Below are 12,863 nucleotides of genomic sequence, written 5' to 3'. Positions count from 1 at the left end.
AGTTGATTAAAAATTGGGTCGCTCTGCTCATATCTGTAACTCTGACTACTCAGGAAGCTGAAGACTGAAGAGCCCAGTTCAAACCCAGCCTAGGAAGGAAAGTTCCTGAGGCTTTTATCTCCAATCAACCACCAGAAACCTACAAGTGTATGTGTGACTCAAGTGCTAAAGTAATAGCCTTGAGTAGAAAAACTAAGGGGTAAGTGACAGTAGCCAGGCCCTGAGTTCAAGTTGCAGTACCAGAACACACACAAAAAAGACCTGTTTTAGTTTTCTTTCTCTTGCTTCATCAGAAAAATGTCAATATGAAAAACTGATGATGAGCTTTATTGATAAATAAAATTTCTTTTTCAATGGACAATTCCTGAATAGTTTCAAAAGGCAAGAACAATTTATAGTTATTTCCTTTTAACAAGTGAACTGTCAAAACCAATTTGAGAACCATCACCTTAGTGGAGAAACAAGCTAGGTAGAAATCATAAGCTTGTAATCACACATGAAACTAGAGATTGCTACAACTAGGATTGAGCAATTTACTTCGCTCCATAAAACATAGTGCAAAGTGTGTCCTTATGAAAAAAATGCCAGTTTCCCAATTCACTCACTCCCTCTGAGGTTTAAATGTACTCAGGACACATTTCTGAGAAGCATAATAATTCTAAAGGAAAAGAGAAGCTCTGCCTTCGGCAAAAAAAACAGGTTGCAATCAAGTGAGGTGACTCTCAAATCACTGCCAATGCAGCTTAAATAAAGCAGGTCATTTTCATAAGGAACCAGATTTAAATTTATTTCCTCAGTTTTCATTACACTGCTTGACCCACAGTTAGTATTTGATGAGTATTTCCTGAATTACACTGACCACTGATCTAAGACCCTCAGTACAACTTTCTAAAACTCACTGTTATCTGCCATATATATCACTCTGAACACCATAAATATTCAGCTTTAAAATGCTGATATAACCCTAAAAGGAGAGCTGTGCAGTCCTCATTTGCCAGGCCAGATTGGAGGTAGAGGAGTGACAGCACCAGTCAGGACAGCAGAGTCTAGGAACAAGGCTTCCCTCTGCAGCCAGGCAGGCTCCCACAGCATTCACATCAGGACACATTCCCATCCCAGCTACATTCAACAACCCACCACACCGCACCTTCGGACAGGACCCATAACTTCTGCATAGTCTGTCAACATTGGACAATTTTGTGGAATAAAATTCAGAGAATAGGCAAAGCACCAGTTTCTGCTTTTAAACACAGACTTGAAGGAGACTTTGAGAGCCCACTGCCCCAAAGCCCTGAGTCCTGTGGCAGCACTTGCCTAGGCCTCCCAGGTCCCCTGGGTAGGATTATCAGACCCTGTCATTAATCAGATAACCCTGGTAGGTAATTTCAAAAGCAATATAAAACACCTAGGGTATGTTGCAAATGTACAGCCTCTTCCCCATGTACACATATACTTCCACTCCTGAAATTGTGATTTGCAAAATGCAATCTGCTTTGGGCTCTACCAAGCCAGAATATTGAAGATACACTGGGCAGGTATATGTGCAGTCAAGGGAGAAGGCTGTGTACAGAGGGAGGAAATGTATGGATTCACATCAGAAGCACAGGGCTCTATCTGTGCAATGGATGGACTTCTAGGGAGGTACTGGGTCACTCAATGATGTCAGCAGGGGCAGACTTAACCTGCAGTTTTCTTAGGACGTCTCCTGTCTGCAAGAGGTTCTGGGACAGTACCACACAGCCCGATTCCACATCAATGACAGTGACCTCACAGTTTCAAAACAGAAGTCATGTTATGCTAAACACAAACTTTCCAAATTCTGTAGGTTTCTATGAAATTCTCATATTCAAAGGTGAAATGGTTTAAATGGCCACAGAACAATATATTATTCAATTTCTTTAATCTGGAGAATTATTTCCATTCTATAGAATCTGGAAAGCCATTTCCTTTACTGTTGCTTCACAATTCCATTGAAATTCCGGTCTAAACAATGAACTATGTGGATCTCAAACAACTATTGCTATTTACTAATATTTTAGTGTGGACAAAGATTATTATCAGTAAGTACTTTGGATGTGTTTTGCAAATATTTTCTCCTTGCAGGGCATTTTAAAAAATACTAAAAGAACGTGACTACTAATGGCAGGCATGTGGTATGGGTCTTAGTTTCTCTTTGGAGTGCTGTGAACTAGAACATCAGGTAGAGATCTCATGAACAGAGGACCTGGGATCTGGTTTGTGAAACACCCCCTCCTTACCAGGGCCAGGCAGTGAGCTATGCAAGAATCTTCCTCAGGTGAGAAGTACCCTCAGACATCTGGGGTGGAAGCATAGCACATCTTGGGGGACAGGAGATACTAGCCAGGATATGTGGCAGCTGCAGGTTCTTCAAAGTGTTGCTCCCTCTCCCTCACAGATGCCTGAGCAGCCACTTCTGACCTTCACAGAGGCTGCAAAGAGCCAAAACTGCACAGGAGAACACAAAGGAAGATATCAAGCATTTCAGGAAGGCACATTCCCAGGGGAAGAGACAGACATAAAAAGGGTTCAACAAGCTAGAGAAAAGTCTGGGGAAGAAATGAGGACAGGAGAAAACTCAAGGCATGGAGCTGCCAGGAGACCTTCAGATTCCAACAGTGCTGCCTTACATCACTGTCTATGCACATGTGACTCCCACCCCAGTACAGCTGTGTGCTCCACACGGAGACTAGCATGGTTTAACAAATCAACAGTCGAGGAATAAGAATCACAGTTGTTCAGGCCACATTGATCTGACAAATTCAGCATGATCATTCCAACTAATAGAAAGTAAGTGATATTGAAGAAGTTATGCTTTTACACTATTTTTTAAAGGCGGGGGAGTTTAAATTGCTAATAACCAGTGACCTTAATAGCTAAAAATCTGAGAAATTATTTATAGAGATATAACTTTGTATAAAGTTGAGCCATGTAAATATACTCTAGGAAGATGTTTTTATTTTGTTTGATTTTTGTTTCTTTGGGGGCTTGAACTCAAAGCCTCATGCTCATGTTTTTCCACTCAAGTCTGGTGCTCTACTATTCAAGCCATTCCTACACTTTGGGCATTTTTTGCTAGTTAAATGGAGATAAGAGTCACAAGGACTTTCCTGCCTTGGCTGGCTTCCAAACATGATTTCAGCCCCCAGAGTGACTAGGATTAGAGGTATGAGTCACTAGTGCCCAGCAAAAAGAGCTTCTGATTTCATACCAGGCTTCTGGCTCATATTTCTATTTTATAACAGTAGTGCCTTACTAACAGTAATATCCAGACAATAGCAATACCAATAGCAATGCATTTCCCAGAGATGTTCAGCTGTGTGTCCAAGGTCAAGGACCATGGTAATTTTTCTATTTTATACTTTCAGTCATTATTTCAGCAATTATTTCAGACAAATTACATTGAGAAATTAGTATAATCCAGGTGTTATTTATACATACTAGTTTAATCTTCATCAGAATTCTATATGGTAGGGTACTGCATTGTTTTCTTTTTTGAATACAAGCTTTTGAGCTCAGGGCTTCATACTTGCTAGGCACAACACATTTCCAAATCTTACCACATCTACATGTGTAAAGAAGAGGAAAGAGACACACAAAAGGAATGTATTTACTACTGAAGAGGGAATGTAAGTTTCTGGAGACCCCACAAGCTGGCATGCAGCTCTAGAACCAGAATTCCTAACACAGAGACTCTGCTTGTAAGTACAACACTCCATTAACTTGCACAAAGTAGGAGTCATTGATTATGTTGGGGCATCATCAAAGAATATTACTATAGTCATTGTTTTCATAACCAGGTGTTTTCATACACCAGGCTTCCCTCTTTCCTGTAGAGGAAAGGACACAAGTGACTTTATTGAAATTCCCCCAGAAAGAAAGATCCCTTGATGGAGATACTGTTTGAATGAATCTTTCTCGAACTTTTTTAATTGTAAGGATACATCCCTGTTAATTTGCTTGCTCTGTTTAGCTATGATTTCATGGTGCTAGTGCACAAGTGAGAAATGAATGTTACCACACAGAAAACTCCAGAATCAGCAGCACAGCAAATCAGAACACACAGCACAGACACTTAGAAGAGCTCTCATCTAGGTCGGCCTTTTGTCCTTTATGAAAGCCTCCGGACACAGAAATGGAGGGCAATGGATGAGCAAATGCTGCAAGATTCTCACTGGACACTATGTTGAAAATGAACTATAGAACTGTGAGTGGGGATGGGATGGAAAAACTGGGACAGAGAGAGAGAAGGGATGACATTGACCAAACAGGAATACTTTTTACCTGACTTGTGTAACTGTAAACACTCTACATATCACCTCGATAATACATTAAACATTTTTGAAGTCAAACCATTAATCTTAGTTTTAAAAAGAATTTCAGACAGAAAGTCTTAGATGGTGGTGCTTCCCTTTACCTGTCTGTTCTCTGTGCCTGAGCAGGCTGTGCCCACCTGGCAGCCTGCACCTCTCTGGTCTGCTTACTGGGTGGAATGCCAACTCCATACACCTATGATGCTAATGCAGGACCAAGCCACCTGGGCCAGGGCCAGTGATTTCATTTTGTAACTAAGTTCATGGAAGATTTATCCACACCAAAACACCAGTGACGACACTGGCTTGACCTTCCTGTCCAGCAATCCCATCCTATTCTCTCCTCTCTCAACATGCTCCTGCTAACCTTACCACAACGAGAGCTTTCTTGGGGACTGCAAGACACCTGGGCTCCCAGAGTCAAAAGTACTTTCATCCTCCGGACTTAGAAGGGAAAATCAACTATAAACCACCTCGTGCTAGCTTCATTTTCAGAAGCAGGTCAGCCACGGTTTTCATAAAAGTTTATAGTAATACAATGGCATTTTCTCAGTTTCTGATACAGGTTTTAAACGACTTTCTGCACTCACGAATGTATCCCGCCACTCCTGGGTTCCAGGTCTGCATAGAAAGAATCACGAGCATCCTGAACAGGGCAGCAGGGCCATGTCCAAGTCTGAGTGTCCTCCACTGGCCATCACTCCAGTCCTCCGCTTGGTGCTAACGCCTCCTTGCTGCTCTCTTCTCCTGTGTGTTTCAAGTAGGCAGAGCACACCCAAAATAAGCTTCAACCTGTAAACCCCACCGCAACCCTCCAGCACACTGCTCTGTGCCCTGGAGCCTGCTGAGCCTCCAACCCAGATGCTCCTTGGGACACTATCGCCACTTGGTGCCGCGAGCGCCCCTGCTGGTGTCCGCGAGGAAGTGCAGACCAGACATAAACCCTGCACATTTGCCAGGTTGAGCCTGGCAGGAGCCCTTAGACTCAACTGTGCTCACACACTGGGTCCAGTCCATACCTCCTCTTCAACGGTTCAATATGCTTCAGACTAAGGAAGTGAGTTATGAGCTGAGTGATATTTTCACACAGTGCAAAATATTGAGCACTCCCTTTAGTAAACGTGCATATTCATTCAAAATGAGAGGGTAGGAAAGAATGAACTACTGTGGCTTTAAGGAAATAATTACATAGAACAAAAGCTTGTCTAGGGTTAGCACTTTACTATGTCTATTCCAGCTGGGAATGAGACTTCTACACTAAATGACTAAAAAACTATGAATTGCTGGATACCACTAGCTCATGTCTGTAATCCTAGCAACTCAAAACAGAGATCTTAGGATCAAAGATTGAAGCCAGCCTAGGCAGAAAAGCATGTAAGACTTTTATCTCCAATTTATCACACAGATACCTCTCTCCATCCCCTGCCCCCAAGAGCCAAGAGTGGAGCTGTGTAGAGCACTACCCTTGAGCACAAAAACACAAAGGACAGCACCCAGAACCTGACTTCAAGCCCTAGATTTGGCACAAAATAATGAATTAAAAATAAACCTAATTTGAATATGGCACAGGACATCATCTGGAATTTTTCCACAGCAGATATACAGCCTCATGAAACATCACTAGTATTTAGGAAAAGGCCAAACCACAGGGTCTCACCACTTTACATCCACTAGGATAGCTGTTATAAAGCAAGCAGAAACAAGTGGAGCTGTGGCTCAAGTGTTACACTGTTAGCCTTCAGCAAAAAGCTCAGGAAGAGGATTCTGCCCTGGGTTCAATCCCAAGATCAGCACACACGAAAAAAAACACAAAAGAGAAAGTTGAGGTTGGCAGTAACTGGAAGAACATGGAGCCCTAGTTCCCTGCTAGTTTTTTATTTAGGTTGTTTTCTTTGGCAATAGTATGATTTGAACTCAGGACCACATTAGGCAGAGTTAGGGTCCCATTATTTTTATGGCTCTTTAGTTATTTTTCAGATCTTTTTCAGTTATCACTGTGATAGTTTTCCTCAGAGCGGCTTTGGACTCCAGTCCTCTACTTCTGTCTCCTGCTTAGCTGGGATTACAGATAAGATACCAAGTCATCCTAGGTCATTATGCCATTTCAGCAGGAAGCATCTAGACATCGACAATAACTCTTTTTAAAGAAATTGGTGGGTAAAATAGAGAGTGAGGAAAATATAAAAGGACCTGACATCTGAATAAGTTTACATGTGAGGATTTAGTTCATGACTTGACCAGGGTGCTTCCAGTTACTTGAGTTTTTCAAAGGCAGCATTTTCTCTTCTTTCTCACTCTCCTATTGCCCCACCCACACACCTACTTGCCATGCCCTAGGAGAGGAAATTCGGGATGATTCTCATACCTTGAGTCAAGGTCACCACACTCCTCTCCTTATCTTGCTTTCCAAGGTATTGAAGGAACATTAGGACAATGACTACATCTCTGGAGACTGCTGGTTAACACATTTGGAAATAAGCAGGCCCATGCACACCATTAGGCCGGACCTTCCTGCCTCAGCACTTAAATCCATCAGGATGTCCATGCTCCTGGGTGCGTCCATAAAAGCCTCCTACTTCCACTACCCACAAGGACTGATCTCCTTTCTCAGACAATAGCTCAAGTAGGTATCATTTTGCCTGTAAATTAATATGCCTTTATTTCCTTTATGCTAAGACATTAATCTCACTGACATTGAATTGACATTGAATTCAGGGAACTGAATTTTCAGTAACATGGGAGAGTTGGGAGCTGCAGACTACAAAGCAAAGTGAACAACACAAATTCCAGAGTAAAGTCTAAATTTTCAAAACTGTTAACGATAAGTACTGTAAGCAGTGATTTCCAAAGAAACAGGTAATATCTGAGTTCAAGGGAAAGGCACAGGAAATGGATGGAAGTATGGCTTTGACAGGTTGAGCAGGTGAATTTGGAGGTAGGAATCTAGAGGACCCAAGAATGAAGGACTTGCTGAGCTAGTGGCAGTGGTAGGGCTTTGTGACACATCACTCCTTCCCTTTGTGACTTAGTAGAAAACCAGGCCTTTGTGATGTAGGCTTTCATTTACTATATATTGCCAAAGAAACGCTCAGAGCTCAGTTGCTCAAGAGCAATAGTGCGATTCAGATGATGGAGAATCTTCTCTTGTCACTGAAAAGCGTTGCTATACCATGGCTGAGCCCGGAACTCGCCACCTTTGCAATGGATATGATCCTTGCCATTGTGGGTGGCGTGGGGCTCTACCTCCTGCTACTGCTACTTCCCTGCTTCAAGGAAAATCCATCCTCACCAACACCTGAGAGAAAGAACAAACTGACTCAGGTAACATTCCTAAGGGCAGACCACCCAAAAATAGGTAGGTAGGTAGGTAGGTAGGTAGGTAGGTAGGTAAATGGATGGATGGATAGATAGATAGATAGATATAGATACACACACACATTAGAATTTTACTTATCAGTTAGAGTGATACTGTAGCATCTATAAAGGAATAGAAGACTTGGGAAAATTAAGTGAATTAAGTCAATCCCAGAGAGACAAAGGATCCATGTTCTCCTTGATATGTGGAAGGTAGATTTAGCTTATATACTCAACAAATAGGGTGGATGTTACACATGTGTACACAAATGTATTGACTGAGATATGGTAGATAGAGTCAAAGGAGATCTTAAAGTGGAATTCATTAGAAAGCCAAATATCCAAGTTCAGTAAAATAGAAAAATCGGAAAAGTGTTCTTGACAGGGTGGGGAGGGGTCAAAGGGAAAGGGGGGTAGTAAACGGAGAAGAGGGTGATATATAGACAAGAATCCAATATATAATCTATCACAGTAAGAAAGAAAGGGCTGGGGAGGGGGGGGAAGGGACACACTGCGGAAAGAATGAACAGTTATACCACTTTGTGAAATAGCAACTCCTGTGTGCAACAACCTGATAATTTTTTAAATGGTTCTTTTGTTTACTGATGTTTGCACTTCTCCAAAACAAGTAGCAAGGGTTCCAGAGGGGAAATTCCAGAAAAGAAGAGAGCCATCTTCTCCTAGGCACTATCAGCACAGGGCACAATGTCAGTAGCATAAGGTAGTATGCTGAGCTCTCAGAACAGCTGTGTGGAGTGCAGAAAGTACCAGGCTTAATTCAAACCCTGAAACTCAGCAACCAAGGACTGAGGTCTTGAGAGCTGAGGACCTGAACACTCAGCCCTATGTCACAGCAGGTGCCTGAAAACTGCACTCTCCCCAGTGTTAGGCTGATTAGAGGGCTGTTCAAAGCCCATGTCAACCTCCCATCAGAGGCTAAGGTCACCTTTGGACTCAGGAAGGAAAAGCCAATCTGGAAGCTGAGAGGCACCTGGAAATCAGGGTCTTGGTCCTGAGAACAGAAAAAGCACCGAGGTGATCTTTGTTGTCTATCTCATATAAGAAAAACAGAAATGGGCTGGGAAGGTGGCTCAGTGATAGAGTGCTTGCCTTGCATGGGTGAGGCCCTGGCTTCGATTCCTTACACCACATAAGCAAAAAGCAAAAAGCCAGAAGTGGTGCTGTGGCTCAAGTGGTAGAGCACTAGACATGAGCTGAAGAGCACCCAGGCCCAGAGTTCAGGCCCCATGAACCCGACCCTGCCGCCCAAAAAGAAAGAAAAACAGAAATAATTAGCAGCCACACTGTGAAGAAAGGAAATGCAAGGACATAGGTGAAGACATCATTTTATCCAGAAACACCAAATATCTTAAACTTGTCTAGGGAAAGGAAAAGAGTAAAGAGGTCTAAGTCACGTTTTTCTCATCTCTCAGTATCCTGTGGAGAAACGAGGCCAGATCAAGTGCAAGAAGAAACGTGCTGCTCTGAAAGGTAGGCTCCGCACTTTCTCCCAAGGGGATTTGATCTCGGTCTCTGTCAGCAAGAGCCAGGCCACCAAGTATTTCAGTGTGTAAAACCTTTGCAGGAGAGTCCTGGGAAAGAAACCAGAACTGGAGACACTTCTCAGGTTCTCTGCGTGGAATGAAGCTGCGACATACATCATAACAAATGGGAGGGGCTGAGAGGCTGTGAGGTAACACTGATGATGTGGATGTGTGTCACACAGGGGGAGGGGCTGAGAGGCTGTGAGGTCACACTGATGATGTGGATGTGTGTCACACAGGGGGAGGGGTTGAGAGGCTGTGAGCTAACACTGATTATGTGGATGTGTGTCACACAGGGGGAGGGGCTAAATGGCTGTGAGGTCACACTGATGATGTGGAGGTGTGTCACACAGGGGGAGGGACTAAGAAGCTGTGAGGTCACACTGATGATGTGGATGTGTGTCACACAGGTCAGGGCTGAGAGGCTGTGAGGTAACACTGACTTGATGAGGAGCTGTGAACTTCAAGCCCACATGTGGCCCCATTCAATTCCCTAAAAACTGTATTAGCAATGAGATGTCATTTTTCGGGTCCCCAAGAGGTTCTGGAGGTTGTGGATGTTTGCAGAGCAGGTGGTCCCTTGTAAATAAAGCAGCACTACCCCTCTATATGCCCTCTTAGCCCTGGTAGCCATCCTGCGGCCATGAATACAGATCTGGAGTCCATGTGATCTTCCATGTTCTTTAATAGAGAGATGTTTCCTTCAGCCTCCTGTAGGTTCCAGAGGCCCTGCCTAATCTGCCTAACCACCGTCTCTGTTTCTAGTTTGCACAGAGATTCGGGAAGAGCTTGAGGAGATGCATGACTTAGCTTCCCTTCTGAGTAGGTAAGGTTTCCACATGTCCCTGTGCCTGCATTAGTACCCCAGAGAATGGAATTGTCTTGGGGTTGAGGGAGACTTCAGGTTGGCCTGGGATGTGGCTGAAGCCACAGGATGTAGAAAAGGAAGGGCTGTATAAATGTCAGGGTGTGGTTCTGTGGGTGCTATGGACAGCAGGTAAATTCCCTTGCCCATACTGGGACTGTTTGTTGGGGAATGAAGTTTGTCTCCTGTCTCCTACAGCGCCCTAGGGAAACTCGATGACACTGGAAGCTTTCAGCGTTTCTTAAAAGGAGATGCCTTAGGTGAAGTTTTCAACTCAGAATCTGCTACAGCCCACCCGTCATCGAGAGACTCTGAGGAGGACACTTTCTCCAGCACTGTGTCCCTGAAGGCTTCCCCATCTCCTTCATCCAGTGGCTTGCAGCCTCTGGCCTCTACCTTGTCACCAGTCCACATGAGCTCCTCAGTTTCTGTTGAGTCACACACATCCCAGAGTGTGTTTCAGCCTCCGGAGCCGTCGATTGCTCTAGGAGAAGAGTCTTTTCCCTGTTCTCATTTTCCTCCACCTGTGGCCTGCACTCCACCCAGGCACGACTCACACTCGGGTCTTCCCCCATGTGACATCAGGGAAGACCCTCCAGAAACCACCCCACAGAGCTCTCCAACCAACAGCTCTAGGGTGCCTTCTCCTATCCCAGCCCTCAACTCTGATCTCCTGGATTTGTCAGACAGAGTGCTTAGTAAGAGGGCAAAGCTGAAATCAGCTTGTCAGGAGAAAGAACACCCTCTGGATTCTCAGGGGAACATGATGAAGTCACTGGGCAGTGCACAAGACACTGCCATCCCTCAGCCCCTCTGGAACACCGAGGGAAAACCACAGCAGCTTCCTGATTCTCAGGAACTGCTTTTCCCCATGGTCTTGCAGAAATGCTGCCAACTGTTCTGGGGCCTTCCCTTCCTGCACAGCGAGTCCCTGGTGGCTCCTGTCCAAATGTCTGGTCATCCACTAGACTTACCCTTTGTTTTATTCAATAGTTTCCTGCACTTAATGCCGGTACAAGTCCAAGCTAAAGTACCTCCAACGTACTTTCTACCACAGCACTTACTGCACCATTTGGTCAAATCACAACCCTTCACTCCACCCTTATCCTGGCCTCAGCCTTCCCCAGTGGCTGAGATCCAGACCAATGCCCATGACACGTTCTGTACACCAATACAATCCTGTCCTTCACCTCCAGTGAGGTCCTGTACTATCCCACCTGTTGTTCAACAATTAGACCATCATCTCAAGAAGAAACATCTACAATGTCAAAGAATTTTACCCTCTGTGGTCAAACAGTCTCACAAAACCTTTAGTCAAGATCAGGGCACCTGGAACCAGACAGGCTTTAGCGATGAATTAAGTGATTTTATTAGCCTTGAGATGAGGAAAAAGCTGGAACATCACCTCCAAGAGAGGATCCTACAGCAGCTATGTAAAACAAATCACAAGATCCAGCTGTCACCTAAGAATTTGACAGGAACAGATCAGACAGACCACAAACATGCATTTTTACAAAACTCTACATCTGTAGAGAATTGTTACCGGAATATTCAGAAAACAACCCCAGAGTGTCCAGTACCCCAAGGATGGAAGAACTCTAGAGCAGATCTGCAATTCTCTATGAGCAGAGTAGTGAGAGCTCTAGACAGGGATGCAGAAAGCTCCTCAGGGGATTTTCTAGAGGCCAAAACACAGAAAATATTAGAAAGCAACATGAAGAAACCAAGTAGTGATTCAGGATATTTTCCCCCAACTCATTCAAATAAGAACTATCTAGGAGAAACCCCAATAGCCCATCTCATCACTAAATGGGAGCAGATCAGTAGGGACAAGGTCCCCATGCATGTTAGTCATTACCGAGGCAACACAAATCATGCCTTGCCCGCCCGTGATAACTCCAACTCTAACAAGAACACTGGCGGAGAACCACCCTTAAAGACCAGGGAAACCTGCAAGAGCTCCTCCCAGGAGGTTTCCCACATTGATGCTGCCACTCGACAGCTGCTAGATGTGCATATCAAGAAGCTTTGGGCAAAGCACCAGTGGGGCTTGTGCCTAAAAATTCTCAAACCGATGAACATCCTTACTCTGAAAAAGGCTCCCCCTGTGCCAACTTCACAGGGAGCTTCACCCTACATGGCCTGTAGTAACTTCAAGGCCTATCACACAGTGAAGGAGGGTGCATGCCAGGGAGCAGCCCTTCCCAAAGAACAAAAGATCAAAGAAAGAGAAAAAACTGAAGGCCATGCCTTACAACCTTCTCAACCACCTTCACAACCTGAAACCCCGAGGGGAACACAGTATAATAACTGTGGTCCCTTGGAGGTCTCTCCTAGTGGAGAGAAAGGTAGACTGCTTTCTGAGACTCCATCTTGTATCTTACTAGGAAGAAAGTGGCACCATAACATTGTGCCAGGATCAGAAGAAAGCAGTTTAGAAACAACAAATAGCCCAGAAATGGGCATGTCTGCAACACAAGAGAAAGAAAACGTCTGCCACAGTGTGTCCATCCAAGAACTACTGAGGACCACTGAAACACCATTCCCCTCCAGAATTTCAGTTTCCAATGACCCACTTGATTCATGCCTTAAAGAACACGCAGGGTCAACCAGTACAAGCGAAAGCACCCCTTTTGATGATATCCTAAAGGACTGCAATGCTGACCCATTCCTGCTAAGTGGTGCCCCCAAGATGCTGATTGCTGATGACATGTTTGCTTCTCAGAGTTCTCTAACTAGCTCAGAGAACCTTTCTGGAAGCAGCACATC

General features: G+C 44.3%; 1 protein-coding gene across 1 annotated transcript in view; it reads left to right on the top strand.

Moving 5' to 3' along the window:
- The first annotated feature begins 7,460 nt into the window (after positions 1–7,460).
- Positions 7,461–12,863, top strand: part of LOC105987224 (spermatogenesis-associated protein 31A6-like) — a 23,896-nt gene continuing 18,493 nt past the window's right edge. The window contains exons 1-3 of the mRNA XM_013018418.1: positions 7,461–7,652; positions 9,119–9,243; positions 10,293–12,806. Of these exons, the coding sequence (XP_012873872.1) occupies positions 7,461–7,652; positions 9,119–9,243; positions 10,293–12,806 (2,831 nt within the window). The remainder of the gene's footprint in view (positions 7,653–9,118; positions 9,244–10,292; positions 12,807–12,863) is intronic.

This window comes from Dipodomys ordii, unplaced genomic scaffold, assembly GCF_000151885.1.
Source record: "Dipodomys ordii isolate 6190 unplaced genomic scaffold, Dord_2.0 Scaffold40, whole genome shotgun sequence".
NCBI lineage: Eukaryota > Metazoa > Chordata > Mammalia > Rodentia > Heteromyidae > Dipodomys > Dipodomys ordii.
Note: the sequence above shows the minus strand (reverse complement) of the source record. Positions and strands in the feature narration are given on the sequence as shown.